The sequence below is a fragment of the Papaver somniferum genome, chromosome 10 (assembly GCF_003573695.1).
Source record: "Papaver somniferum cultivar HN1 chromosome 10, ASM357369v1, whole genome shotgun sequence".
Lineage (NCBI taxonomy): Eukaryota > Viridiplantae > Streptophyta > Magnoliopsida > Ranunculales > Papaveraceae > Papaver > Papaver somniferum.
The window spans coordinates 26,237,953-26,265,595 of record NC_039367.1 but is presented as its reverse complement, the minus strand read 5'-3'; the positions used below and the strand labels follow the sequence as shown (position 1 = coordinate 26,265,595).

Here is a 27,643-nt window from a genome sequence, read left to right as displayed (position 1 = left end):
CGAATGATCAATAAGAAACATTCCGAGTCTACATCAAATGACTGTCTCACACAAATCATGTAAGATGTTACCAGAAAATTTTCACATGATCATCTTCTGACTTTCATCAAGAATATAAGATGAACTTGGTTAAAGTGAAAGCTTACCAACACATATTTCGATAAATATGTAAGCGAGTTAAATTCAACTCGAAATATCAAATGTTTATAATCAAAGTCTATATAGATATACGACTTTTGTCTCAAATAGGAGATACAGTAGAAATACTTTTGAGTGATAGATGAGTTCTCCACATACCTTTTGTTGATGAAGTTCCACAAGCTCCCTTTAGTAGTATTTCGTCTTCAATCGATGAACGTCGTGAAGTCTAATGCTCAACTACACTTACTATCCTAATCCTAGATTTAGCTATTAGTATACTAGAAATCAAGACTTATAGTTTTGGCAACTAAATTTTAAAAACAAGCTTGAGATAGCAACGCTTGCGACTTCGACCCAACCATGCTTTAACACATTCGATCATTTAAAAATTACTTATACGCTAATAGTTTGTATGAGACAGCTATTGTCGTCTTCTAAGGATGTTTCAATGATTGAAATGAGAGTTTAGAACTTGTCAACCATTGTTGGATATAGCACAGTATGCATCCTCATATGCAAACTGTTGTGGTATGATTCAGGTCCGGAAACCAAGTTTGCATACCAGTGTGCAAACGGTTTTAACTGTGAAAGTCTGGGAACCAAGTTCGGATACCAGTATGCAAACGGTTCTACCTGAGTTAGGTCCGAGACGACAGTATGCTTACCCGTTTCCGAACTGTCGGACAAGACCAAAGTCCGTAACTTAAGTTTGCATACCCGTTTGCAAACTGAGTTGGATTAAGTTCTAGAATCCGTTAACTATGATTTCATACTCATGAAAAAATACATAATATAAATTAAGGAATGCAATCTTTGCAAACCGTGGATAAATGTTCATGAATTGATTCTCTTGAATCAATCCGATTTTGTTTCAATCATGTCTTGTATACTTCTATAAAAATATAAACAATTGAACAACTCTATGAGTAACACAATTAGATTCATTTGATTATCATCCAAGTTTGATTTATCATCACATTTGATCTAAAAGTGTTAGATGAATGTGGTTAATACAAAGCTTAAATTATGTTTGGAAGGCACATCCGGAGGTATATTTATGCTCCATACCACGGCTTCCAAATACTTATATAAACTACCACGAGCTTTCCAATATACCGGAGTCTGGTATTATCTAATTAGCGAATTCCGAATGTGTCCCAAAGAATCCGTCGCACGTAGGTCGCGGTTCAACGGACCATATAAATCATTAAAGTACTGCATTTTACCATTTCGTTTATCTTTCTTCAAATATTGGGCGAGTATCTCCCTATAGATCCTTCAAACCCTAGTTCTTTTGGTGCAAATTATATCGCGACATAGGTGCTTTCATCCATCATGTTCATTAAACGTAAGCTAAATTCCATCCCTACCGCGACCGCAACTCTAATTTCAGATTATTTTGTATGTTTTCCTAACTTTTGCTTTTTGTTTGGATTACGTCTAGGGTTTTGGGTTTTCGGTACTGGTAAAATCTTTTCCTTAAACTTATTTTAATACTCGTCCAATATCTAAATCCATGGATTTTTTCATGGTATTTCAATTCTGGAAGTAATAAATTACTAGTTATTTCGTTATTTTATACTTATTTCAGTGTTTATTTTAGAATTGGAGACACAATTCCATGGGTTTTTCATGGTTATTTCACCAGTAATAGTAATGGAAATGTTGCCGGATTTAACTCCCGAGATACTACACCTCCTCCCAAGTACAGAAAGTATTTTGGCAAGCAAATGTGTATGCAAAGAGTGTAATTTTGTCCTTGCAGACAAAAGAATTGGACTCCTTTTCGGTTTCACTCAAAAAGTGAGAGAACAAAAAGTTAGCAACTCTTCTACAGAGAACAAATTGAGGGGGAAGATTACTACATGATGATGGGAGATTTCTATCAGATGTTATTTGGAAACAATGGTACCTGGAATATTATCTAATCCCATGATGAAAATTTGTCACACCCAATCGTTGGATCTTGTAATGGTCTGGTATGTTTTTATGTTTCACACCACGGAATACAAGATCCTATTTATATTATGAATCCAATAACGGGTGAGCACATCCGTCTGCCACAAATATGCGATCCAACACCAACGCCACAAATTAGTTGGGATCCACGATACGTCGTAGGGGGTTTCGGCTACTGTGAACATACCGGTGAATACAAAGTAGTTCGAATTCAAGTGGGCGGTAAAGTGGGCGTACACACACTAGGAGACAACAAGGGATGAAGGAACATCGGGGAATTTCCTTTTAATTTTCGGGATTCAGGTGTGTATGCACATGGTTTTATTTTTTGGACAATGAGACATTCCAGTCACATTATCCACCCCCACATCATATTTATGAGAATGGTGGTTTCAGTATTCCAAGACTTGGAATGGTTTTGTCTGGAGTTCGCTAATGGTTACTGTTTCTGGTTCGCATTAGTGATTCTACTATTTGAAGAAGAAGTAAAACTAATTGAAACAACATCCTATTGAAGTCTTAAAAATAGAGATTTGAAATCAATTACACAAGATACTGTTTTTTAGATTGACATGAATCATCATAACTAATCAATTTTAAACTTTCTTATACCATACAGTTAATCGGCTGCAACACAAACTTAATTTTGTTGATCCACCGTGAATTGGAATCCTAAGTAGTCATTCAACAAACGTACCCCACATAAACGATGTAAATTCTGATCAGAACCTTAAAGGACCATCAGGATTTTCCATCACGAGTCTAATTAAAACTCTTTTATTGAAAACCTAAACCCTGAATCACAAACTTACCGGCCAAATCAACACTCTTTCATTACAACAACCATATATTTTATCGATCAAACATCCAAATCAATCATGCACCAGATCTCATATCAAAATGTGCGACCCCAAGTCTGAGGATATGTTAGGTAATCTATGTTTTGTTGGGGGCGAGTTAGTCAAAAAATAAAATGGAATGCTATTATGTTAAGTTGTGGTATTTTGTGTTTCGTTAACTTCTATTGTGGTACCAAAAGGTGTAGATATATTGCTTTGATTTTAAGTAAACTTAGCTTGAATCTTAAATCAGGATTGCATCTAACGGTGAATATTGATTGCTTTGTTTCAAAGCTATCAAACCCTGATTTGAAGACTATATAAGGGAGAACTCTAGCATCTGGGAAACCTAATCCCAACACCTCCTGTGTGATACTAGTTGCATACTAGAGTCGATTATCCTTTAACCTAGCTTTTTCCTAAAACCATTATAGGTTAACGACTTAAAGGCTTCATTGGGATTCTGAATCCACGCCCAATTATTTCTCTGTAGTTGCTTGTTCTGATCTTACTTGTTCCATCGTATTAAGTACTATCTTCTCTAAGATCTGCTCGAGATTTATCTCCGATAGGTAAGATATAAAAAGTAATCACAAAGATCTCGTCCCATTCTTTGTGATTCCACAATAACTTGTTCTACTACCATATAGTTCAGTTATTGTGAGGTGATTGATGTTTCTTGGCCGTTCTTCGGGAACATAAGTCCGGATTATTAATTGGTTCCCGTGCACCTTGATTTATCAAAAGACGGAACAAAAACTTCGTAGGTATTTATGTGGGAGACATATTTATCTATCAGAATAGACTTTTCAGTGGGAGACATATTTGTTTATAAAGTCTTCGACTTTGGGTCGTAGCAAATCTTAGTTGTGGGTGAGTTCAACTTAGGGAATCAAGTGCGTTGAGTCCTGCTGGGATTCAGAGGCGTAAGGAACGCGACTGTACCTTAATCGGTGTGAGACTTGGTTAGGGCTCAACTATATTTCAGTCCGAAGTTAACTTGTAGTAGGCTAGTGTCTGTAGCGGCTTAATACAGTGTGGTGTTCAAATCTAGACTAGGTCTCAGGGTTTTTCTGCATTTGCGGTTTCCTCTCGTTAACAAAACTTCTGTTGTCTGTGTTATTTCTTTTCCGCATTATATTTTCTATATAATTGAAATATCACAGGTTGTCCGTAGTTCAATCAATTGGTAAATCCAACCTTTGGTTGTTGATTGAAGTTGATTGACACTTGAATATCATAATAATCAGGCTCACGGATTCCTATCTGTTTGATTTGTTGATTACATTGAGAAACAAAGATGTAACTCTTGGATATATTTCCTTGATTGAGTCTGACTGTCTAGTTGATTCTCTCGGAATTATATTGGAGTTAGTCCATACAGATTTCCGAACGAAATATTGGATGTGGTTGTTACACCCATGTTTTTTCAGGGCTTACCTATCTCAACTTGTTTAGAGATCTCTAAACCAAAAGCAAGAGAACTGTGTACAACAATAAATAGCAAGGGAAAACGGACAACTCTTAAAAGGATTTTTTAACATGATATTATTTGTTGTAAGACTATCACAATTAAAAAAAATTATGATTTAATTTAGTATGATCGCACCGGATACACCTGCCTTGTTCCGAATGATTTTGTACGAGGATTATGAGATTTTTTTTATGGGGGCAAATTTGGATGGGGAAACGGGGAACCAATAAGAATTAGACACTTGTCTCTCTTTTGCTTTCCACTTTTAACTAAATAAAATCTTCAGTTTCTACACCCAATTTACCCTTTCACAAATTTAGTTAATCTATTAATCGTCGGTGACTTTTCTTTGTGTGCCTATGACCCCGCTACTCATAACACGACATGTATCTTCTATTATAACTGTAACTAATCATATTTAGTGCCGAGAAGGAAAAAAATGAAACATTAAAACCCTAAAACTTGGTTGTCGAAATTCCTTTCCCTGCAGAACAAAGCTTGTTAAAACAGTACAATATTTGATTTTTTATTTTTTCTGAATATGAGAATTATTGACAGAAGAAGAAAACGAACACACGATCAATAGAAAAGGAGCAAGAAACTCCGTGAAGATATTTTCTTGCAAAAAAAAATCAGAAAAGGATCAACAAGATCAAATAATTTCAATGAGGATTCGATGAGACGAAATAGACCTTCCCATAAAATGAAAATGAATTGATTTTATTATATGATCAGAGTTCAGTTTGTTTTGAAGATATCAAATATATCCATAATTCCAGCATAAGACTTTTTTTCTCCTAATTTTCATTCTATTTGTTTGGACATAAAATTTTCTTCCATAATTATCATTATCAATGAGAGTTTATATGTATTTTAAAGAGAAGTCTATTGCATGTGTTGCGAGCAAGGATATAAGATGAAAAACACGAATATTGTGATTTCTCGACTAAGAAGAAAAGAAGATTTAAATGCTTTGTTATTTTCCTTTTTTAATATTATTATTAGGTTCGACCTTAACTATGGTTAGTTAATATTCACGGATAACTAATAAAATTTGATTAGATTTGGGGAAGGGGTTTGGGTGTTCAAAGTTAAAATGTAAATTAGTTAAAAACGGTAAAAAAAATGAGGGAAAAGTGTCGTATTCCTATTTATCCCCCATGCCCTCAACCGAATTTGCACCCATCAAAAATTTTCTCGAGAATTATGTGAAGAAATTCTTGTCTTGTAAACTTGACAGAAAATCATTCCTTGACTTCCCTGCTTGTACAAGTATAACTCATATGAGTCAAATCTATGAGTAGTTGATTTTTTTTTTTGAACAAGTATTGTTGCAGTTCCATGTGTAGAATTTTCGGTATTCAAATGGATAAAAGTATTTTGGCTCATGTGGTTGTTGGTCGAAATGCTTACACCATGTTTGTTTACTCGTGACTCATCTGAATCGTTTGGATCTGAGTCATCTGGATCTGAGTGAAATCATCTGACTCATCTGGATTGACTCAATATGTTTGTTTTGAGTCAGATCTACTCAAAAATGTGTGAGTCAGTGGTTTGGTCCCGTTAGTCAGGAGTATTTGTTGCCTGACTGCTAACTCGGCCCGAGTCAGAGGTTATATCTGACTCAGATTCAGATGCCGAGTCAGCTGCAAACAAACAAGGTCTTACTCTAGTCAAAGTTATATCTCACTCTCACTTAGAGATGGAAAACGGGCGGGCCGGGGCTGGCTCGTTGCGGGTTACACAGATTCGGGTTAACACGGGCCAAAACCCGTGGGTCGAAATTCTTCACGGGTTGTCATTTCTTTAACCCGTTCCCGTAACGGGTTAAAATTACAGGTTCACGAGTTAGCCCACTCGTTTGCAAGCTCTAAATTTGACAGAGTTTCCTCCGATTTCTGGTTTATTTCCAGCCACATTTAGGCAATCTAAAGCTCATTCTCTGCAACCTAACATTCATCTAATTCATTTGATATTTAGATTCACTTCAATCATCAGATTCAACAGTCGCAGTGTCGCACCAAAATTGAAAAACTTAATGAAAGGAAATGGTCAAGAAAATTGAAAAACTTAAAAACACTAGTTTAGTAGTTTTGCACCTTAAAAGGAACATAGTTACACAATATACTAATCATTAGTTCATGATATCTTCAACAAAGAAAAATACCCTCCGAGACCGTAGTAATACCATTGTTCGTACTTTGTGACTTTCCAACAAAAAAAATATTAATAACCACTTCTTGTACAAAATATATAGTGTGGTTAATCAAAAAAAAATAAAAGTTGTCCAAAAAAACATCTCCAGTCTCTTTTCTATACAAAATTTGGAGACACTGTGATAACTGTCTGTCCAAAAAACATTCTCATTTTCCATGTCTATGTTTGAGTTGCTCCGACTAATCAATATGAATCTGTCATTTCAAGCAAAAATAAATCAAACAAAAGAAAATATTCAAGTCAAAAACATGGAATTTGCATATTTACCTCGTTTTATATTGAAGAAGTACGTATACTAATTAGACGCATAAGAACTTACTTCGCCATCCTCCACTGCACCAAGTTCAAATCCTAATACATCTTCTCCAATAATCCCATTATCCTCATCCAAATCTTCTTTTCCTACATGGATAAAAACAATCAAAGTTATATATGAAATTTAGACATTCAACTAAATGAAATATTACTGACTTACGCGGCGAGACTTAGGCACACTTACCAACTCCATGGTCCCAATCACAAGTTGTTATCGCCGCGTCAGCATTTTCAGGTAATAAGGAACTACGAAACCGATCAATTACCCTTCCACCAATGCTAAATGCAGATTTCTAAGCGACGGTTGAAATATGAATTGACAAGATATCCCCCACCATTCTTGAAAGTACTGGAAATCGTTGCTTTCCAATACATTAGGATGTCGAATGGTTGATTTCGTGTCCATGTTTCTCACTAAGATATAGATCTAACTCTGATAAGTCAGATTGCAGATCATCACCATTTTCCTATGATGCAGCATATTCCTTCATGAAACAAGCAAGAAGTTAGAAGTGGTTAAAACACAAAATAATACAATACCACATGTACTTCATAAATCAAAATTACCTGGAACATCTCACTTCCTTGATGGGCAAAATTCTCACCAGTTTGAATTCACAAATTCTGAGTTCCATTTCCAGAAGCTCTTGAAAATGTGTAATACTCATTATAAAAAAATTTCATATCTTCACGCACATCATCAACTTTACTTTCTAATTCTCTTACATCAAGATACAACTTGGAGTAAGCAAAGTTTAGATACTGCAGTTTTATTCTAGGATCTAATTCAAGTGCCATAGCCAATATAGGACTCAAGTTCGTCCAATAACTGTCAAATTTTTCGTGCATCTCTTTTACCATGTCCCTAATATATTCAATTTCATTTGTGCTTTCTTTTTTTTAGTAACACCTGAACTTGACAAACTCCTTAAAAATATAGATTGGAAGTAGGATACTTACTACCAGAAAATAAAGTTGTGAGATCATAAAACGTCTTGAAAAAATTTGTGACAACTTCAATTTACTCCCATTCTTCATCAGTTGGACAGTCTTCATAGTCTGGATCCACCTCCTTCAAATGAGCGAAAACACTTCTATAAACAAGACAACTGTCCAACATGAGATAAGTTGAATTCCACCTATATAAAACAACATTCAGTAAGCATACTATAAGCATTAATACAATTCTATAACTGTATAACAAAAGAAGGAGTTTTAGATGGCCTAAATTTGGAAATAAACCAGAAATCGGAGGAAACTCTGTCAAATTTAGAGCTTGCAAACGGGCGGGCTAACCTGTGAACCCGCAAGTTTAACCCGTTACGTGCACGGATTAAAGAAATGATAACCCATGAAGAATTTCGGCCCGCAAATTTCAACCCGTGTTAACCCGAATCTGTGTAACCCGCAACGAGCCAAACCCACCCCGCCCGTTTGCCAGCTCTAGATGTAACGCCAGTTAGGAAGTACAAGACATTTGTGAACCATTTTCACCCATGCTGCCCAGCCAAATGGGGTCACTTCTAATTCGTGCCTTGGTATATGATTCTTTGACTGGCACACTTCCCATACTCCAAAGATTGATGATCGGGATTTCGAGGCCGCAAAACTCAAGATTTGGGAGGGGGGGAATTTTTGCGGGGATTCTTTGGAGGGAAAACATCTTTTTGTGGCGGGAGGAGATTTTGAATTCTCCTGAATTGTTTCCTAGAAACGGAAAGATAAAGTTAGGGTTTCAAACTTTCAGTTTTAACTTCTGTTCAGAGAAATGAAGAAAACAAGTGGAAGAAAGAGAAAAGCAGATGATGCTGAAACCAATTCGATCATTAAACCTATCCCAAATGAAATCAGCTTAAACATACTTTCTAGATTACCGTTTGATTCAGTGTTGGATTCCAAATTTGTATCCAAATCATGGTGTAAAGCTATTCAAAACCCTTCCTTTGCTCAGATTCACTTCCGCCAGCAACAACTTGATGGTGGTTATTCTGATACTAAGGTCAGTTTTCTGTTCTCAACTATAGAGGAAAAAAGTAGACTTTATTATGGAGATTATGATGAGAATAGAGAAAATTTATGTATGTTTCTTAAAACTGTTAATCATCCTCACATTCGTAAGCGTTTTGGTACAAATGCAATGGTTGGGTCTTGTAACGGTTTAGTTTGTTTCTCTGTACCTTTCACACACCATATCGATGATCCTATTTACATCTGTAATCCTAACATTGGAGAACAAATTACTCTTCCAAGATTCTCAGTGATTGCTAGAAACAAGAAGAATGTTGAGTTTAAGAAAACAACTTATTTGGATGGTATTATTGTGAGTGGGTTTGGATATAATCCTGTCATTGATGAATACAAAGTTGTTAGGATCTACTGTGCTGACCCGCGGCTGAGGAGCGTAGACCAACCTAAGGGTCAAGTTCAGGTTTATACTTTGGGTAGCGGAAGTGGGTGGAGAAACATAGGAGAATGTCCTTATTCATTGCAGCGTTTCAATAGCTCACGCTCCGTCCTTGATAATTGTGAGTCTTGGTCAGATAACAAAAGTGCGATTTACATTCCATCTCGGGGTATACTTGCCAATGGTGCTCTTCATTGGCTGGATGAAGCGTGGAATGTTGTTTCCTTCGACTTGGCAGATGAGAGGTTCAGTTTGCTCCCATCTCCACCCTGTTTTCGCCCTGGTGAGAAAAACTTTTATACTCTGCAAGTTTTGGGAGGGTATTTATGTGTTGTCAATGCCCATGATGGTAAAAATCTTGACATATGGTCATTCAAGAAGGATAACAGTGAATGGGCAAATATGTTTAGCATATCATGTCAGTCAAATGAGTTTATGGATGTCTATTGGCCTATTTCCCTGACATTGAGTGGTAAACTTCTGTTGCGGTCCAATTATGAGACTCTCATGTCTTATGACCCCCAAACCAGAGAATTCAAAAAACTTGTGGATCTTAACACAGATATGCTGTTCGAAACATTAACTTATCCCTTGATTGAGTCCATACCGCACATCAACAGCATTGTTTCATTGAAAGCTCTTGGAGAGAAGACTAAGAAAATAGCGAGAGCCATGGATGTTGATGATTATGATCCAGACAGCGATTGAGATATAGCTGCAGGTAGTAGATGTTTAAGGAAATCGGTGTCTAATTTCAAGTAGTGTAATGTAGAAGTTGGTTGTTTTTTGAATTGTATTTCTTCTTGATGTTGTTTTAGAGCTTATGTTTAGGAACTATTAGTAATTGAAAATCATATCTCTTGCTTTAAAACCTTCTGCACTTTTGAGTAAGACATTGTTCTTTGCATGTATCACAATAGAACACTATTCAGCGCATTATGTTGGCTTAATTTGTCGTGTATTTTTGTATCTTCGGAACTGAATTATCGGTGGTTCGATATTGCATAGCAAGGTAAAATTAGTCCGATGATGTCTTTCCCACCTGGTGAATTCTGTATTTCTTAATAAATGCAGAACTATGCAAATCTAATTTCAGCTTGTGCTACCTGGGTTGCTGTACTAGCTAAATTTCACTTCATTTGTTCCACAAAAATAGAGGCTTTCTACTGTTAAACTTCGTTATCAAATATCTTAACTTGTGTGCTAAACTTTTTGAGCATTCATCGTAAACCCAGGTGATCCACTGATCGACTCGCACCATCAGTTGATCTAAATACGATGAGATCAGGTAATATCAAAAAAATCTAAGAAAACCAAAGAGAATGCAAGCAGTAGATGAACTATAACATACTTCCACTGTTTCCTGTCAATCCTTGGTCCTCAGAAGTCAGAACAAACAGTAGATGACCATAAAAAAAGTCGAGTCATGTGGTGGATAATTCTTTGAAGCTGATCAGTCGTGTTTTTCTCTAGTAAAGAAATACGAAGCATTGGTTTATTGCATCAATTTTCCGCGTTAAACTCAAACACACTGCATTTTCTGTAGGTAAAAGATCGAAATAAGTTGTGCCAACATTTCTCTGGTACATCCATACTAGATCATAAAAGGGGTATGAAAAAATAAATAATATTAAACTGTAATTTACAGAACCTTTTCACTTAAAATACGTAAAAAAAATAAATAAATTTAATAATGAAAAAAACTATAGAGATGAAGAAGATATAATTGCCAATGGGGAGTACAAAATGCTTAAACTTGAATATTAAACCAGCAATTCCTTTGCTTCTGAGCTATGTGATAATCCAATCCAAGTTACTGTTATAGCCACTGACGGACCTACAGCTGGGCTAAAGGGGCTAAGGTAACCTTCCCAGTCCACAAGCTAAAAAAACAAATCTGCTCAACCAAGACTTCTAACCCGGGCCTTAAAAGGAAATTTATCCTTCTTGGATCCGTCCCTGGTTATAGCAAATGAAAAAAAAAAAAGAAAAAGTGAAGGTGCTAGGTGCTAGGTGCAACCAAAGACCTAGAAAGGCTCACTGTAGCGTTGCTAACAGAGAAAAGATTCAAGAAAACTAAAATTGAAAAATCTTGAGTAGGCCAATCACCAAGTGGTCTGGTGGTTGGCATGTTCCCTCCCCGTCGGAGGTAAGGGTTCGAACCCTATAATTGCTGAAATCCATTCTAATCAAGAATTTGGATGTAGTCTACGGACCACTAGTCCAGACATAAAAAAAAAAAAAAAAACTTGGATAGAGCTAAAATGTTGTTGTTAATTTGCAAGGCGACAGTAGCTCGCAATAAAGTTGTTGGTACAAATCACACAATTAACAAGCAACCATCACATCCACACCACTAGATAGATAAATAAACATTAAGAAAATTTTGGACCAGACTATGACTATCCCACCTTGCATCAATCAAATTCTATTAAGAGACTCTATGAATATCAAATTCCCTCGTGTAGTAACGATTTAATTTTATAATATACATGGATGCTTCAAAAAGAAAATCACTCCTACACCACTAGATAGATAAATAAACATTAAAAAGAAAAACATTAGTAACAAAAAGAGTGATAAACTTATTATTTATGGAAGAAAAATGGGAGATGGATGTAACGGGAGGAAGGACATCAAGCAAGATTTTAATTCTAATTCTCAAAATGTGGCTAAAATGTACTAGGTGTAAACAAAATGTCTACAACATTCACAGTAGCTAAAATGTATTAGGTGTAAAGACTATAGCCTCACTTAGCCACGAAATTAACCTTTTAAGAGGAAAATTCACAATGCCAATAACTTTAGTTGTTACTTCTGCCATAATTTTGTTGTTGCAAACAGATGAAGGAGATGTTTGTATTTTCTCTCTTTGTTTCTTTGAAGATAGAAGATAGACGAAGTTTATAGTCGGAGGATAAATTTTTTGAAGCACTTGAAGATAGATAGAGGCGCAGTTTGGAGTCTGGACTTGGAGAAAACTATGCCTCTTATAAGGGTTGGAGATTTGTTATTTGCTTTTAAGGTTTACCTATAATCCTCTATTTCATTATATTTTATATCATCTAATTCATGACTGGCCGGACTTGTTGAATGCTGACCTACATTTATTTTGATCTACGACTATGATATTGCTTGATACACATTGAGAACTTAAAAGGGTTACATTTTTTTAAGGTGTGATATTCACTCATATAGTGCATCCTAGGTACATAAAGATACCAAGAACCATAAAAACGAGGCACATACCATCAGCACATCCTAGGTACATAAAGATACCAAGAACCATAAAAACGAGGCACATACCATCCTGCTGAATTTTCCGTAAGTACCAGATTGTCAATTTCCAATGTGTTTACGGAGAAGTAGTAGCCGAGGAAATTTCTCAAATAGAAGAAGCAAACCATGGAGAGCTTTACCACAGTTAGTTGATTGCATTGTAGTGAATTGTACATGAAAAGAAGCGCATATCTAACGGCTGAACTGATCGTATTTATTGACCATACCTGTTGTGGTTGTATGTTTGGTATATATAGAAGTGTTTTTTCTCGAATAAAGTACTCCCTCCGTCCCTAAGAGCGTCTACAATGGACGACCAAAACTATAATTTTGGTCCAAAAACTAATCGTAGTGGGACGACTAAAACTAAATATAGTCTGGTATTTTTACTGTTTTGGAGTATATTTGGTCTATAATCCGGACCAAAACTAAATTTGGTCTAGCGGAGATTAAAAGTTCGTCTGAAGTGAGACGTTGGTATAATAACCGTTTGGAGTGGGACGGAAATTAAATGTGCGTGCGATGGTGGCGCGAACATATAATATCCGCCTATTTAATATAACCAAATATATTAAACCACACACACTTGTGGCACATGTGGTGAATCATCACCAGCCAACACATAAAGTCCGCCTTACTTGGGCGGACATATAATCTACGCTTGACCAAATTTTGGTCATTTCCCATTAATCTCCGCCACAGACTAAACCCAAAATTTTTATTTTTTTTTGGTCTTTGGTCTTTAGTTTTAGTCGCACCATTGCAGTTGCTTTAATTAGTTGAGCTATTTGGTTTTAAATTTTGTCCCATAAATAAATGAGTCATCTCATTAATCAAGGGGATATCTCTAAAACTACCCTTTTAATTGATTATTGTCACTATAAGAAATATGTATAATTTGATAGTCATGTTTATATTCGTTAAATAGGTGTTTTAAAATGCTTTTCAACGGTATAAAGTTTACGAAAAACCGTGGTATAGTTTAAGAGATAAATCATTTTGAAGTTTTACAAGTTATTATCCATAAGGACATACTTGTAAAAAATACTTAAACATACTCCTCTTTTTTCCATGCCTTAATAATTGTGCAAACTACAAATGGCTCAACTAATTAGGGATGGGGGAGTATATTTTATCTTAGAAGCTTTAGGAGAGTTCACCATGGAAAGTTTGTAATTAGGCAGTTCTGATGGTTGTGGCATGTTGAATTTACTTTTTATGCTTCTGCTTACGAACTAATTAAGACTACTATTGCAATTGAAAAACTTATCTAAGTCTCGAGTTGGCCGAATCGTAGAAACTGGAAAACTAAGCTACAATTAGAAAATCTTGCTTATGATCGGGAATTCATTTATTTGACGTGACTGATTCTAGCCATTAAGTGAGGACATTTTAGCAATTATAAAAATATTTGGATGCAAGGGTCTTCGGAATTACTAATAAAAATCCTATTTATCTTGGTGTGGAGTCTTTTTTTCTTTCCTTATAGTCCACGGCCTTCAAAAAAGCTAATAATCGTCCTCAATAATAGGCATGAGCTAAATTGGAGGTACAAACGTGTACATAGTAAAATTGTTTGTTTTGGCCCATTGAGCTAGGGCATGAGTAACAAATTACACAAACGAGGTTGAAAATCAAATAGATAAGCAACTAGACTAGAAGGGAAATATTGAATGTCTTTAAAAATAGCCTCCATTTTATGGATCACCAACAAACCTCCCAGCTGAAAACTGGTCAATGAGATCCTATGCGTCATTTTCAATGATTTTTTCAACAGTTTTTTTAGAATCGCCTAAATTGCTATTGCTTCAGCTTTAGCAGTAGAATCAACATCAAAGACAATTGATGCACACAATGAATCTTTATTTGAGAAGTTCCTCATCACATAGCCTGCATCGTTATCCATGGATATTTAATCAAAGGCACCATCAATATTACATTTTATCCATCCAAAAGGGGAGGAAGGGGCATTCATTTATCATGATAACCAATACTGATACTATTAGGGATTTATAGCTTAGGTTTTCTAGTTAATAGCATGGCTCCATCTCTAATGATAACATCAAAATGGGTTTCCTTCAGGGTATTTAAGACAAAGATGTTTCTGTCACTCCAAATAGACTATAAGATGGTAGAAAAAAGACATTGACATTCATCAAGCAGTCTAGTCACAAGATCTACCAGCCAGAACATAAGCCAATCAATCAAAAATTTATTCAAGAAAATAGAAGATAACAACCAAACATGACTAGCAAAAAGACACATCACAAGAGCATGCATAGCAGTTTCATGCGGTTCTAAACATCTAGAGCAATCAACATAAATCATAGACATTCTTGTTTATTGAACAGTTCTAGCCGGTATAGCATTCCTAGCGGCCTTCCAAATAAAAATTTGAAGACGGTGAGGAACTCTAAGTTTCCAATGCACTTCAAAAGTTTAATACAAGGGGAAGCCCTAAGACCTCTAAGTCCCAAGTAGCAGATTTAGAGGAAAAACTAGTATTCTTTGAAAGCTCCCAAGCCTTCCTACTAGGAGGGCACACTGGCTTAAGGGAATAGTGACAATCTTCTAAACAAAAACATTAATAAACTAAGTATTTAATCTACCAATATCCCAAGTTTTACTCTTTGTTAATACTGTAAGAAACTTTAACACTAGGCTCCTGAGGGACCAATGAATTGGGGGAAGCAGAACTCGAATTTGGTATCCACTTATCGCATCAAGGGTCAATGAACTGCCAATCACCCACAATCCAAGAGATAAAATTAATAAGTTCCTTTATATTAAACAAGAATTATACCATCGTATAGCTAACTAAACTACCTTAAGTATATCAAGAATTTAGAGTCAAGTTTAGATCTTATAATTAGTCCTCGAAATATATATGACTAAGCTTAGTGAACATTTGTCCATACTTGATGAATTTATGTTAAGAACAATGTATTGTTCGTAATCTTATTTATGATTCAAGATTATCATTTGAAAATAGCCTGGAAAAGTGATATCTGTCATTGATGTTATTTGGGAATATTTCGAATTGATCTAGAGAGAAATATAGAACTGCTGTTAATATGAATACATGACAATATGCACACCATTTTCACAAACTGGGAAAACGTCTACAAATCCGGAGCCATAGTACATGCACTTAGTACACGTACCGGCGTAGCTATAGTTCGGCAGTGACTTAGTGGTACACATACCAGGTATCCATACCACAAAAAATTCTGTGAACTCGTGACCCCAGAATGGTACGCATACCTAGTATGCATACCGAAAAAGAACTGTTGGTTCTGAAATCGATGTTGTATCCTTACCCGGTAAGCAAACCGAAAAGTTATGTATATTCCAGAACTTATATTTGTCTTAAGGGTACACATACCCGATACATCTACCATGAAAAATATAGTCACGAACAAGGCTGAAGTACACGTACTTGCCCTGTCGAATATTTTCAGATGCACATAAAATTATTTATGTGAGATAATTAACATTTTAATAAATATCTAAGAACACTATATAGACATGATTGATCACATTATAAATTATGATTGTGATTCAAACTTAAAGTCTTAAGTGTTTACGAATATGGTTAAGATTATAGTTCAAACAACTAGTTTCGGCTAATATACAGTTCGGTTACGGTTCATCCTAACCAGAATGTTGCTTGAGGGTGAAAATTGCTTTTTCCGGTTTTGGTAATTTTGTATGTGTGGATGAGAAACGAGCCTAGACCCTAAACAATGTACTGCACGGGAGTACTTTTGATTCGAGAGATCAATCTGTACAATCCTGGCCTAAACCAAGAAATGGACATTCAAGGATTGCTTCGGTCACAAAGTGAAGGAGAATGGTTGGTATTAAGGAGGGAAGCGAAGAAAGTGTTGAGACCAAAATAGTTAATTCTAAAGGTGTGGTTGTTTATGACTTGTATCAGAAAGTAGAACTGGCTAACAGAATGGAAAGTTATGATTTCTGGATACTGTGTTGTTCTCCCACCAAAAATTGTTGTCTGGTGGAAATAGGTGAAACCTATTTATACAAGTCGTAATATAACGTACCCTGGTCTCGTAGGAAGTGGAAACGATTGAGTGGTGGAAGAGTGGAGTAACGTGTAACGTCAGTAATTATGCTTCCATAATGAAGGATCCGTTTACACCATTACTTCTTGCCATTAATAACCTCCCCCATTTATGACACTTTCTTGTAACGGGTGTATTGCACATCGCACGCTGTAAACCTCCAGACCAATACCCTGATGAGTATCCCCCAGTTTGTGACATGTTTGATGTCTCGAGTGTTTTCGTGAAAAACGTGTAGCATTTTGCTACGTCTGGCAAGTTAAAATCAAGAGTCTTGCCGCAGGAAAATAGCATGTGATGCTATTAGGCTCGTCTTGGCCGATCGCCTAAAACTTGCCACAAGTCTGTCAGTTCGGTGGTGAACTTCAATGGCTGAGATCGCATATCATAAAGAAGGGTATCCGTTGATTATGGATACCTTGTGTTGGCGCCTGATAATGGCGCAGTGGCATTTTGGTGTATGCCAGTGGCGATGCGGCATGGATGGCATGGCTCATGCATGCCAGTGGCACAGTGGTGCACGTGGAGCCTGGCGTAGACATGGCCACTAGATTTAGGCGGCTGGTTGCCTAAAACTTGCCACAAGCCTTCCAGCTCGATGACGAACTTGGATGGCTGAGATTTCATCTCATGAGAAAGGGTAGCCGTTTATCATGGCTACCTTCTGTTGGATCCTGATAGTGGCACAATGGCGATTTTAGTGCATGCCAGCGACATTACGGCTTGGCTGGCATACTTCGTGCATGCCAGTGGCACGGTAGAATGGCTGGCATAGTCTGTGCATGCCAGCGACACGATGGTGTAAGTGGCGCCTGGCGTAGCCATGGCCACTGAAATTTTGGCATGTTTGTGTTAGACTCAAACGTGGTGTGGCAACATCAGTTTCAATGGCCACATTGATCCCCATGTTTTGTGGAACATTGTTTGGCTCCGTTGGCACGACAACTTTGGCTAAATTAGGGTTTGGCATGTCGAAACCCTAATTAGCATATATGGCATGCAACATGCGGTAGGTGGCCGTGGCATGGCATTTTATACAAACGATGTCAGAGTCATACCGTTGGAGACATAGGCATACAACCATGTAGAAACGGCCACATGATCAAATATTCCCACGGGTGGCTATGGTGTGGCGCCTTTTTTAGGGTTTCCTAAGTCCGTACGGCTTGTGGCATGTTGCGGGCCCGAGGTGGCATAGTTTTGTGCCACGATTAGAAATTAGGGTTTCTTCCACCGCCACTAGAGCATGGCCGCGCCTAGGGTTTAGGCTAGCCAAATTGAGTCCGTTGTAAAGCTGGTCACGCACGAAGAGTGGGTTGTCAAGTTTTGGCATGCTGTCGCGGTAAGTGGCACGTTTGGCATGTCGTTTGGCATGTGCGCTTGGCATGCTTGTTTTGGCATGTTCGGCATGCCGTTTGGATGGCATGCTCGTTTTGGCATGTTGGCACGATTTTGGAAAGCCAACTTAGTACGGCGACCTTTTGACACAATTTCCACATATTTTAAGGTTGTCGAAGGTTTAGAGCAACCTGATTGGCCAATGAAAGTAGGGGGCAGCCAAGCATGGGCGTGGCTGCCCTTTTGGTGCGTGTGGCAGGTTTAATGCGACCTGATTGGCCGATGGGGAATAGGGCAGGAAAGTATGGGCCCAACCACAACTCCTGGGAGTGTAGCAGGTTTAGAGCGACCTGATTGGTCGACAAAGGAGTAAGGGCCGGTTGGGTAGCATGGGCCAAGTGGCGTCGGCTGGCCTATGGCATGTCCACGCTTCCTCTCATTGTTGCTCCTTCTCTGCGGCTCCTTTATTCTTTGCTTTCTGATTTTGGGTAGGACTTTGCACCTACTAATCCATGGCGGATTGTTGCTTACATGCATCAGTCTGGATAAGTTTCATGTGAACATATTGAGGTTCTCAATAAATACGCCAGTGAGGAGGTTGAACACTCATCACTTTACATGGCTCCGTTTCTTTGCAGAGTGACGGCACATTGAATGTGAGGTTTTACAATTTTACCCCTGAACTAAAAACCACCATCAACATTAAATTCCCTGCTTAGCACGTAACAGTGGCATTGTTGCGGGGTAAGCATGAGATGGTGACATATGAGGATAAAAATAGAAAGGGAAGACATTAAGAGATTGCCAGGAAAATTCGACTAACCTTTGGCAGGAGGCAGGAGTAGTCTATGATCCTTGTGTTGGCATACTTCTGGCTTGGCCACAAGGTGCTGATTCCATGGAGTGTTGGCGCAGTGATCCTTAACACAAAGATGAGTGTTGAGGTGGTGAAGCCGTCAGCATTATGACAACAGCAGTGAGTGTTGAGGAGTTTGAACGTCTCAAAATTGAGAGGAAAGATGTGTTGAGGCAGTATGCCTAAAAACATAGTGGTGAGTGTTGGGGAATTTGCAATCTCAACATTAAAAAAAAGATACGTGTTGAGGCAGTTTTCCTGGCAACACCTGGTGAGTGTTGAGGAAATTTCCACGTCTCAACACTAAGGAAAAATATGTGTTGAGCCAGTTTTCCTGGCAACACGGTTGATGAGTGTTGAGGAAATTTCCACGTCTCAACACTAAGGAAAAATATGTGTTGGGGCATTTTGCATGACAACACGGATGGTGAGTGTTAAGGAGTTTGAATGTCTCAACACTAAGAGGAAAATTTTTTTGAATCAGTTTTCCTGGAAACACAGTGGTGAGTGTTGAGGAATTTACACGTCTCAATACTAAGAGGAAAAGGTGTGTTGAGGCAACATTCCTGGAAACACAGCAGTGAGTGTAGAAGAATTTACACGTCTCAACACTAAGAGGAAAAATGTGTTGAGACAGTATTCCTGACAACACAATAGTGGTGTTGAGGAATTTTCACGTCTCAACACCAAGAGGAGCGTGTGTTGAAGAAACATGCCTGAAAACACAGTAGTGAGTGTTGAGGAATTTACACGTCTCAACACTAAGAGGAAAAATGTGTTGAGGCAGTATGACTGACAACACAATAGTGGTATTGAGGAATTTGCACGTCTCAACACCAAGAGGAGAGTGTGTTGAGGCAGCATGCCTGACAACACAATAGTGAGTGTTGAGGAATTTACACGTCTCAATACTAAGAGGAAAGTTGTGTTGTAGAAGCATGCCTGGAAACACAGTAGTGAGTGTTGAGGAATTTACACGTCTCAACACTAAGAGGAAAGATGTGTTGAGGAAGTTTTCCTGGAAACACAGTGGTGAGTGTTGAGGAATTTACACGTCTCAACACTAAGAGGAAAAGGTGTGTTAAGGCAGCATGCCTGGAAACACAATAGTGAGAGTTGAGTAATTTACACGTCTCAACACTAATAGGAATGATGTGTTGAGGAAGCATGCCTAGAACCATAGTAGTGACTGTTGAGGAATTTACACGTCTCAACACTAAGAGGAAAGGTGTGTCTTGGCAGTATGTCTAGCAACACCGTAGTGAGTGTTGAGGAATTTACACGTCTCAATACTAAGAGGAAAAATGTGTTGAGGCAGTATGCCTAACAACACAATAGTGGTGTTGAGGAATTTGCACGTCTCAACACCAAGAAGAGAGTGTGTTGAAGCAGCATGCCTGACAACACAGTAGTGAGTGTTGAGGAATTTAAACGTCTATGAGGAAAGGTGTGTTATGACAGCATGCCTGGAAACACACTAAGACGAAGGATGTGTTGAGGAAGCATTCCTAGCAACAAAATAATGAGTGTTAAGGAATTTACACGTCTCAACACTAAGAGAAAGGATGTGTTGAGGCAGTATGCCTAACAACACAGTGGTGCGTGTTGAGGAATTTGCAATCTCAACACTAAGGAAAATATATGTGTTGAGGCAGTTTGCCTGGAAACACATTGGTGAGTGTTGAGAAAATTTCTACGTCTCAACACTAAGGAAAAATATGGGTTGAGCCAGTTTTTCTGGCAACACGGATGATGAGTGTTGAGGAAATTTTCACGTCTCAACACTAAGGAAAAATATGTGTTGAGGCATTTTGCCTGGCAACATGGATGGTGAGTGTTGAGGACTTTGAATGTCTCAACACTAAGAGGAAAAATGTGTTGAATCAGTTTTCCTGGAAACACAGTGGTGAGTGTTGAGGAATTTACAGACATCAACACTAAGAGGAAAAGGTGTGTTGAGGCAGCATGCATGGCAACACAGTAGTGAGTGTTGAGGAATTTACACGTCTCAACACTAAGAGGAAAGGTGTGTTGTGGCAGCATGCCTACCAACACAATAGTGAATGTTGAGGAATTCACACGTCTCAACATTAAGTGGCAAAATGTGTTGAGGCAGTATGCCTGACAACACAATAGTGGTGTTGAGGAATTTGCATGTCTCAACACCAAGAGGAGAGTGTGTTGAGGCAACATGCCTGACAACACAGTAGTGAGTGTTGAGGAATTTACACGTCTCAACACTATGAGGAAAGGTGTGTTATGGCAGCATGCCTGTCAACACAGTAGTAAGTGTTGAGGAATTTACACATCCCAACACTAAGAGGAAAGATGTGTTGAGGAAGTTTGCATGGCAACACAGTAGTGAGTGTTAAGGAATTTACACGTCTCAACACTAAGAGGAAGGATGTGTTGAGGAAGCATGCCTATCAACACAGTAGTGAGTGTTATGGAATTTACACGTCTCAACACTAAGAGGAAGGATGTGTTGAGACAGCATGCCTAGCAACACAGTAGTGAGTGCTGAGGAATTTACACGTCTCAACACTGAGAGGAAGGATGTGTTAAGGAAGCATGCCTAGCAACACAGTAGTGAGCGTTGACGAATTTAAACGTCTCAACACTAAAAGGAAAAATGTGTTGAGGCAGTATTCCTGAAAACACAATAGTGCTGTTGAGGAATTTGCACGTCTCAACACCAAGAGGAGAGTGTGTTTAAGCAGCATGCCGGACAACACGGTAGTGAGTGTTGAGGAATTTACACGTCTCAACACTAAGAGGAAAAATGTGTTGAGGCAGTATGCCTAACAATACAATAGTGGTGTTTAGGAATTTGCACGTATCAACACCAAGAGGAGAGTGTGTTGAGGCAGCATGCCTGACAACACAGTAGTGAGTTGGTTAAGAATTTGCACGTCTCAACACTAAGAGGAAAGGTGTGTTTTGGCAGCATGCCTGGCAGCACAATAGTGAGTGTTGAGAAATTTACACGTTTCAACAGTAAGAGGAAAGGTGTGTCGTGGCAGCATGCCTAGCAACACCGTAATGAGTGTTGAGGAATTTGGACGTCTCAACACTAAGAGGAAAAGGTGTATTGAGGCAGCATTCCTGGCAACAAAGTAGTGAGTGTAGAAGAATTTACACGTCTCAACACTAAAAGGAAAAATGTGTTGAGGCAGTATTCCTGACAACACAATAGTGGTGTTGAGGAATTTGCACGTCTCAACACCAAGAGGAGTGTGTGTTGAAACAGCATGCCTGACAACACAGTAGTGAGTGCTGAGGAATTTACACGTCTCAACACTAAGAGGAAAAATGTGTTGAGGCAGTATGCCTGACAACACAATAGTGGTGTTGAGGAATTTGCACGTCTCAACACCAAGAGGAGAATGTGTCGAAGCAGCATGTCTGACAACACAATAGTGAGTGTTGAGGAATTTACACGTCTTAATACTAAGAGGAAAGTTGTGTTGTAGCAGCATGCCTGGAAACACAGTAGTGTGTGTTGAGGAATTTACACGTCTCAACACTAATAGGAAAGATGTGTTGAGGAAGTTTGTCTGGCAACACGGTGGTGAGTGTTGAGGAATATACACGTCTCACCACTAAGAGGAAAAGGTGTGTTGAGGCAGAATGCCTGGCAACACAGTAGTGAGTGTTGAAGAATTTACACATCTCAACACTAAGAGGAAGGATGTGTTGAGGAAGCATGCCTAGCAACACAGTAATGAGTGTTAAGGACTTTACACGTCTCAACACTGAGAGTAAAGGTGTGTCGTGGCAGTATGCCTAGCAACACCGTAGTGAGTGTTGAGGAATTTACACGTCTCAACAGTAAGAGGAAAAATGTGTTGAGGCAGCATGCCTGGCAACACAGTAGTGAGTGTTGAGAAATTTACACGTCTTAACACTAAGAGGAAGGATGTGTTGAGGAAGCATGCCTAGCAACACAGTAGTGAGTGTTAAGGAATTTACAATCTCAACACTAAGAGAAAGTATGTGTTGAGAAAGCATGTCTAACAACACAGTAGTGAGTGTTGAGGAATTTACACGTCTCAACACTGAGAGGAAGGATGTGTTGAGGAAGCATGCCTAGCAACACAGTAGTGAGTGTTGACAAATTTACACGTCTCAACACTAAGAGGAAAAATGTGTTGAGGCAGTATGCCTGACAACACAGTAGTGAGTGTTGAGGAATTTAAACGTCTCAACACTATGAGGAAAGGTGTGTTGTGGCAGCATGCCTGGCAACACAGTAGTGACTGTTAAGGAATATACACGTCTCAACACTAAGAGGAAGGATGTGTTGAGGAAGAATTACTAGCAACAAAATAGTCAGTGTTAAGGAATTTACACGTCTCAACACTAAGAGAAAGGATGTGTTGAGGCAGTAGTCCTAACAACATAGTGGTGCGTGTTGAGGAATATGCAATCTCAACATTAAGGAAAATATATGTGTTGAGGCAGTTTTCCTGGCAACACAGTGGTGAGTGTTGAGAAATTTTCCACGTCTCAACACTAAGGTAAAATATGTGTTGAGCCAGTTTTCCTGGCAACAAGGATGATGAGTGTTAAGGAAATTTTCACGTCTCAACACTAAGGAAAAATATGTGTTGAGGCATTTTGCCTGGCAACATGGATGGTGAGTGTTGAGGAGTTTGAATGTCTCAACACTAAGAGGAAAAATGTGTTGAATCAGTTTGCCTGGAAACACATTTGTGAGTGTTGAGGAATTTACCTGCCTCAACACTAAGAGGAAAAGGTTTGTTGAGGCAGCATGCCTGGCAACACATTAGTGAGTGTTGAGGAATTTATACGTCTCAACACTAAGAGGAAAGGTGTGTTGTGGCAGCATGCCTAGCAACACAGTAGTGAATGTTGAGTAATTTACACGTCTCAACACTAAGAGGCAAAATGTGTTGAGGTAGTATGCCTGACAACTCAATAGTGGTGTTATGGAATTTGCATGTCTCAACACCAAGAGGAGAGTGTGTTGAGGCAGCATGCCTGACAATACAGTAACGAGTGTTGAATAATTTACACGTCTCAACACTAAGAGGAAAGGTGTGTTGTGGCAGCATGCCTGGAAAAACAGTAGTGAGTGTTGAGGAATTTACACATCTCAACACTAAGAGGAAAGATGTGTTGAGGAAGTTTGCATGGCAACACAGTAGTGAGTGTTAAGGAATTTAAACGTCTCAACACTAAGAGGAAGGATGTGTTGAGGAAGCATGCCCAGCAACACAGTAGTGAGTGTTAAAGATCGTGTCAACACTAAGAGGAAGGATGTGTTGAGAAAGCATGTCTAGCAACACAGTAGTGAGTGTTGAGGAATTTACACGTCTCAATACTAAGAGGAAGGATGTGTTGAGGAAGCATGCCTAACAACACAGTAGTGAGTGTTGACGAGTTTACACGTCTTAACACCAAGAGGAAAAATGTGTTGAGGCAGTATTTCTTAAAACACAATAGTATTGTTGAGGAATTTGCACGTCTCAACACCAAGAGGAGAGTGTGTTGAAGCAGCATGCCGGAAAACACGGTAGTGAGTGTTGAGGAATTTACACGTCTCAACACTAAGAGGAAAAATGTATTGAGGCAGTATGCCTAACAATACAATAGTGGTGTTGAGGAATTTACACGTCTCAACACTAAGAGGAAAAATGTATTGAGGCAGCATGCCTGAAAACACAGTAGTGAGTTGGTTAGTAATTTGCACGTCTCAACACTAAGAGGAAAGGTGTGTTTTGGCAGCATGCCTGGTAACACAGTAGTGAGTGTTGAGGAATTTACACGTTTCAACAGTAAGAGGAAAGGTGTGTCGTGGAAGCATGCCTAGCAACACCGTAGTGAGTGTTGAGGAATTTACACGTCTCAACAGTAAGAGGAAAAATGTGTTGAGGCAGCATGCCTGGCAACACAGTAGTGAGTGTTGAGGAATTTACACGTCTCAACACTAAGAGGAAGCATGTGTTGAGAAAGCATGCCTAGCAACACCGTAGTGAGTGTTGACGAATTTAAACGTCTCAACACTAAGAGGAAGGATGTGTTGAGGAAGTATGCCTAGCAACACAGTAGTGAGTGTTGACGAATTTACACGTCTCAACACTAAGAGGAAAAATGTGTTGAGGCAGTATGCCTGACAACACAACAGTGGTGTTGAGGAATTTGCACGTCTCAACACCAAGAGGAGAGTGTGTTGAAGCAGCATGCCTGACAACACAGTAGTGAGTGTTGAGGAATTTAAACGTCTCAACACTATGAGGAAAGGTGTGTTGTGGAAGCATGCCTGGCAACACAGTAGTGAGTGTTGAGAAATTTACATGTCTCAACACTAAGATGAAGGATGTGTTGAGGAAGCATTCCTAGCAACAAAATAGTGAGTGTTAAGGAATTTACACGTCTCAACACTAAGAGAAAGGATGTGTTGAGGCAGTATGCCTAACAACATAGTGGTGCGTGTTGAGGAATTTGCAATCTCAACACTAAGGAAAATATATGTGTTGAGGCAGTTTTCCTAGCAATACAATGGTGAGTGTTGAAAAAATTTCCACGTCTCAACACTAAGGTAAAATATGTGTTGAGCCAGTTTGCCTGGCAACACGGATGATGAGTGTTGACGAAATTTTCACGTCTCAACACTAAGGAAAAATATGTGTTGAGGCATTTTTCCTGGCAACATGGATGGTGAGTGTTGAGGATTTTCATGTCTCAACACTAAGAGAAAAATGTGTTGAATCAGTTTGCCTGGAAACACAGTGGTGAGTGTTTAGGAATTTACATGCCTCAACACTAAGAGGAAAAGGTGTGTTGAGGCAGCATGTCTGGCAACACAGTAGTGAGTGTTGAGGAATTTACACGTCTCAACACTAAGAGGAAAGGTGTGTTGTGGTAGCATGCCTAGCAACACAATAGTGAATGTTGAGGAATTTACACGTCTCAACACTAAGAGGCAAAATGTGTTGAGGCAGTATGCCTGACAACGCAATAGTGGTGTTGAGGAATTTGCATGTATCAACACCAAGAGGAGAGTGTGTTGAGGCAGCATGCCTGAAAACACAGTAGTGAGTGTTGAAGAATTTACACGTCTCAACACTAAGAGGAAAGGTCTGTTGTGGCAGCATGCCTAGCAACACAGTAGTGAGTGTTAAGGAATTTACACATCTCAACACTAAGAGGAAAGATGTGTTGAGGAAGTTTGCATGGCAACACAGTAGTGAGTGTTAAGGAATTTACACGTCTCAACACTAAGAGGAAGGATGTGTTGAGGAATCATGCCTAGCAACACAGTAGTGAGTGTTAAGGAATTTACACGTCTCAACATTAAGAGGAAGGATGTGTTGAGAAAGCATGCCTAGCAACACAGTGTTGTAGTATTATAATTGTGCGGTAAATGGGGATTCGTTGCTCGGACTTGTAAAGATTAAAGTTTTTAAAATAATAAATAAATGATTTTATACAAAATTTATTAACAGGATGAAGAGACACTAAGACGCAGGATTTCACAACTTTTCATATTCTTGTGGTTCAGTCATTAACTCTATACAATATAGCTCAAACAAAAGAAGTTGTGACTCTAATTCTTTACCAAAACTAGATTTCTTAAAACATTATCTGTAAGTCGTAAGCATGACGCATCAAAAGTAATTTAAACTAAGCATGCGACATTAGACAAAATAACAAATAATTAATAAAAATCATTAAACAATTAAATCTATGCAAAAATTCATATAAATAATTAATTCATTTACCACAATCATGAAAAGTTTCTTCCTCCGTTGTCCCTGTGATGGGTTCTAGCTCCACATATTGGAAACACGCTCAAAAGTTGATGTCATTGCTCAAAGGAGGTGTACAAATGATGAAAAGGAGAAAATAATGAAAATCGGGTGTTTGCAACGTTTTTAATTGTTGCAAACACCGTTACAAAGAACGATAATTGAAAAGTGTTGTAGTATGCGGAATACTATGACCCACAGATGGCTGTCGTTGTCACTGTAGCTTAAACGACCGCCACTGTTGGTGCTTTGTTCTTCGTGTTCTCCTTTAATGGCAGCAGCAGAGAAAATCTCTGCAACTTTTTTTTCTCGTTCCTCTCGGCTCTGGCTCGACCCCCAAACTCTTCATCCCCTTCTCTTCCAACCCAAGATGCTATTTATACACAACAGGAGGAAGAAATCATTCACAATAACTCGAGAATCATCCTCTTTACTCTGGAAAATATTTTCAAATATTTTCTTCTCCTGGCAGTTCACGAGAATCATTTTTACGCTGGAAAGTGCTTCAAAATATCTCCCCATCAATAATGTATAATCCACAATCAATGTCTTGCCTTTACTGCATATATATTTCCCGGAATACAACCAAAAAAATCCCCGTATCTCTTCCTCTGTTTTATGAAAACATTATTTCCTGTTTTGAATCAAACAGCGTGTACAACCCATTTTGATTGATTCCAACACGCATGTTAACTCTGTTAATATCAATCAAATCTTTCCAAAAGATTCCAGCCATTGAAGCGATCTCCAAAAATCAATTGGCAAATCTGTCAGAGAGAAAAGATATTTTCCCGCCAAAAGTTTAAATTCAAATGAAGAAGATGACTGCCCCCTAACCAAACTGGGGGTGCGAATAGCAGGTGTCCAACTGAGGTGCCCCTTAACCAGTAGTGAGAGTCCGAATAACAATTTCCCTTCAAGGCTGCCCTGGGCAACTTTTCGAGCTGATTTTTCCAAAAAT

General features: G+C 38.5%; 1 protein-coding gene across 1 annotated transcript; it reads left to right on the top strand.

Annotated features, from left to right (window-relative positions):
* Positions 1 to 8,713: 8,713 nt before the first annotated feature.
* LOC113315427 (F-box protein At3g07870-like) lies at positions 8,714 to 10,057 on the top strand. Its single transcript, XM_026563703.1, has one exon. The coding sequence runs from the start codon at positions 8,714 to 8,716 to the stop codon at positions 10,055 to 10,057; it is 1,344 nt and encodes a 447-aa protein (XP_026419488.1).
* The last annotated feature ends 17,586 nt before the right edge of the window (positions 10,058 to 27,643 follow it).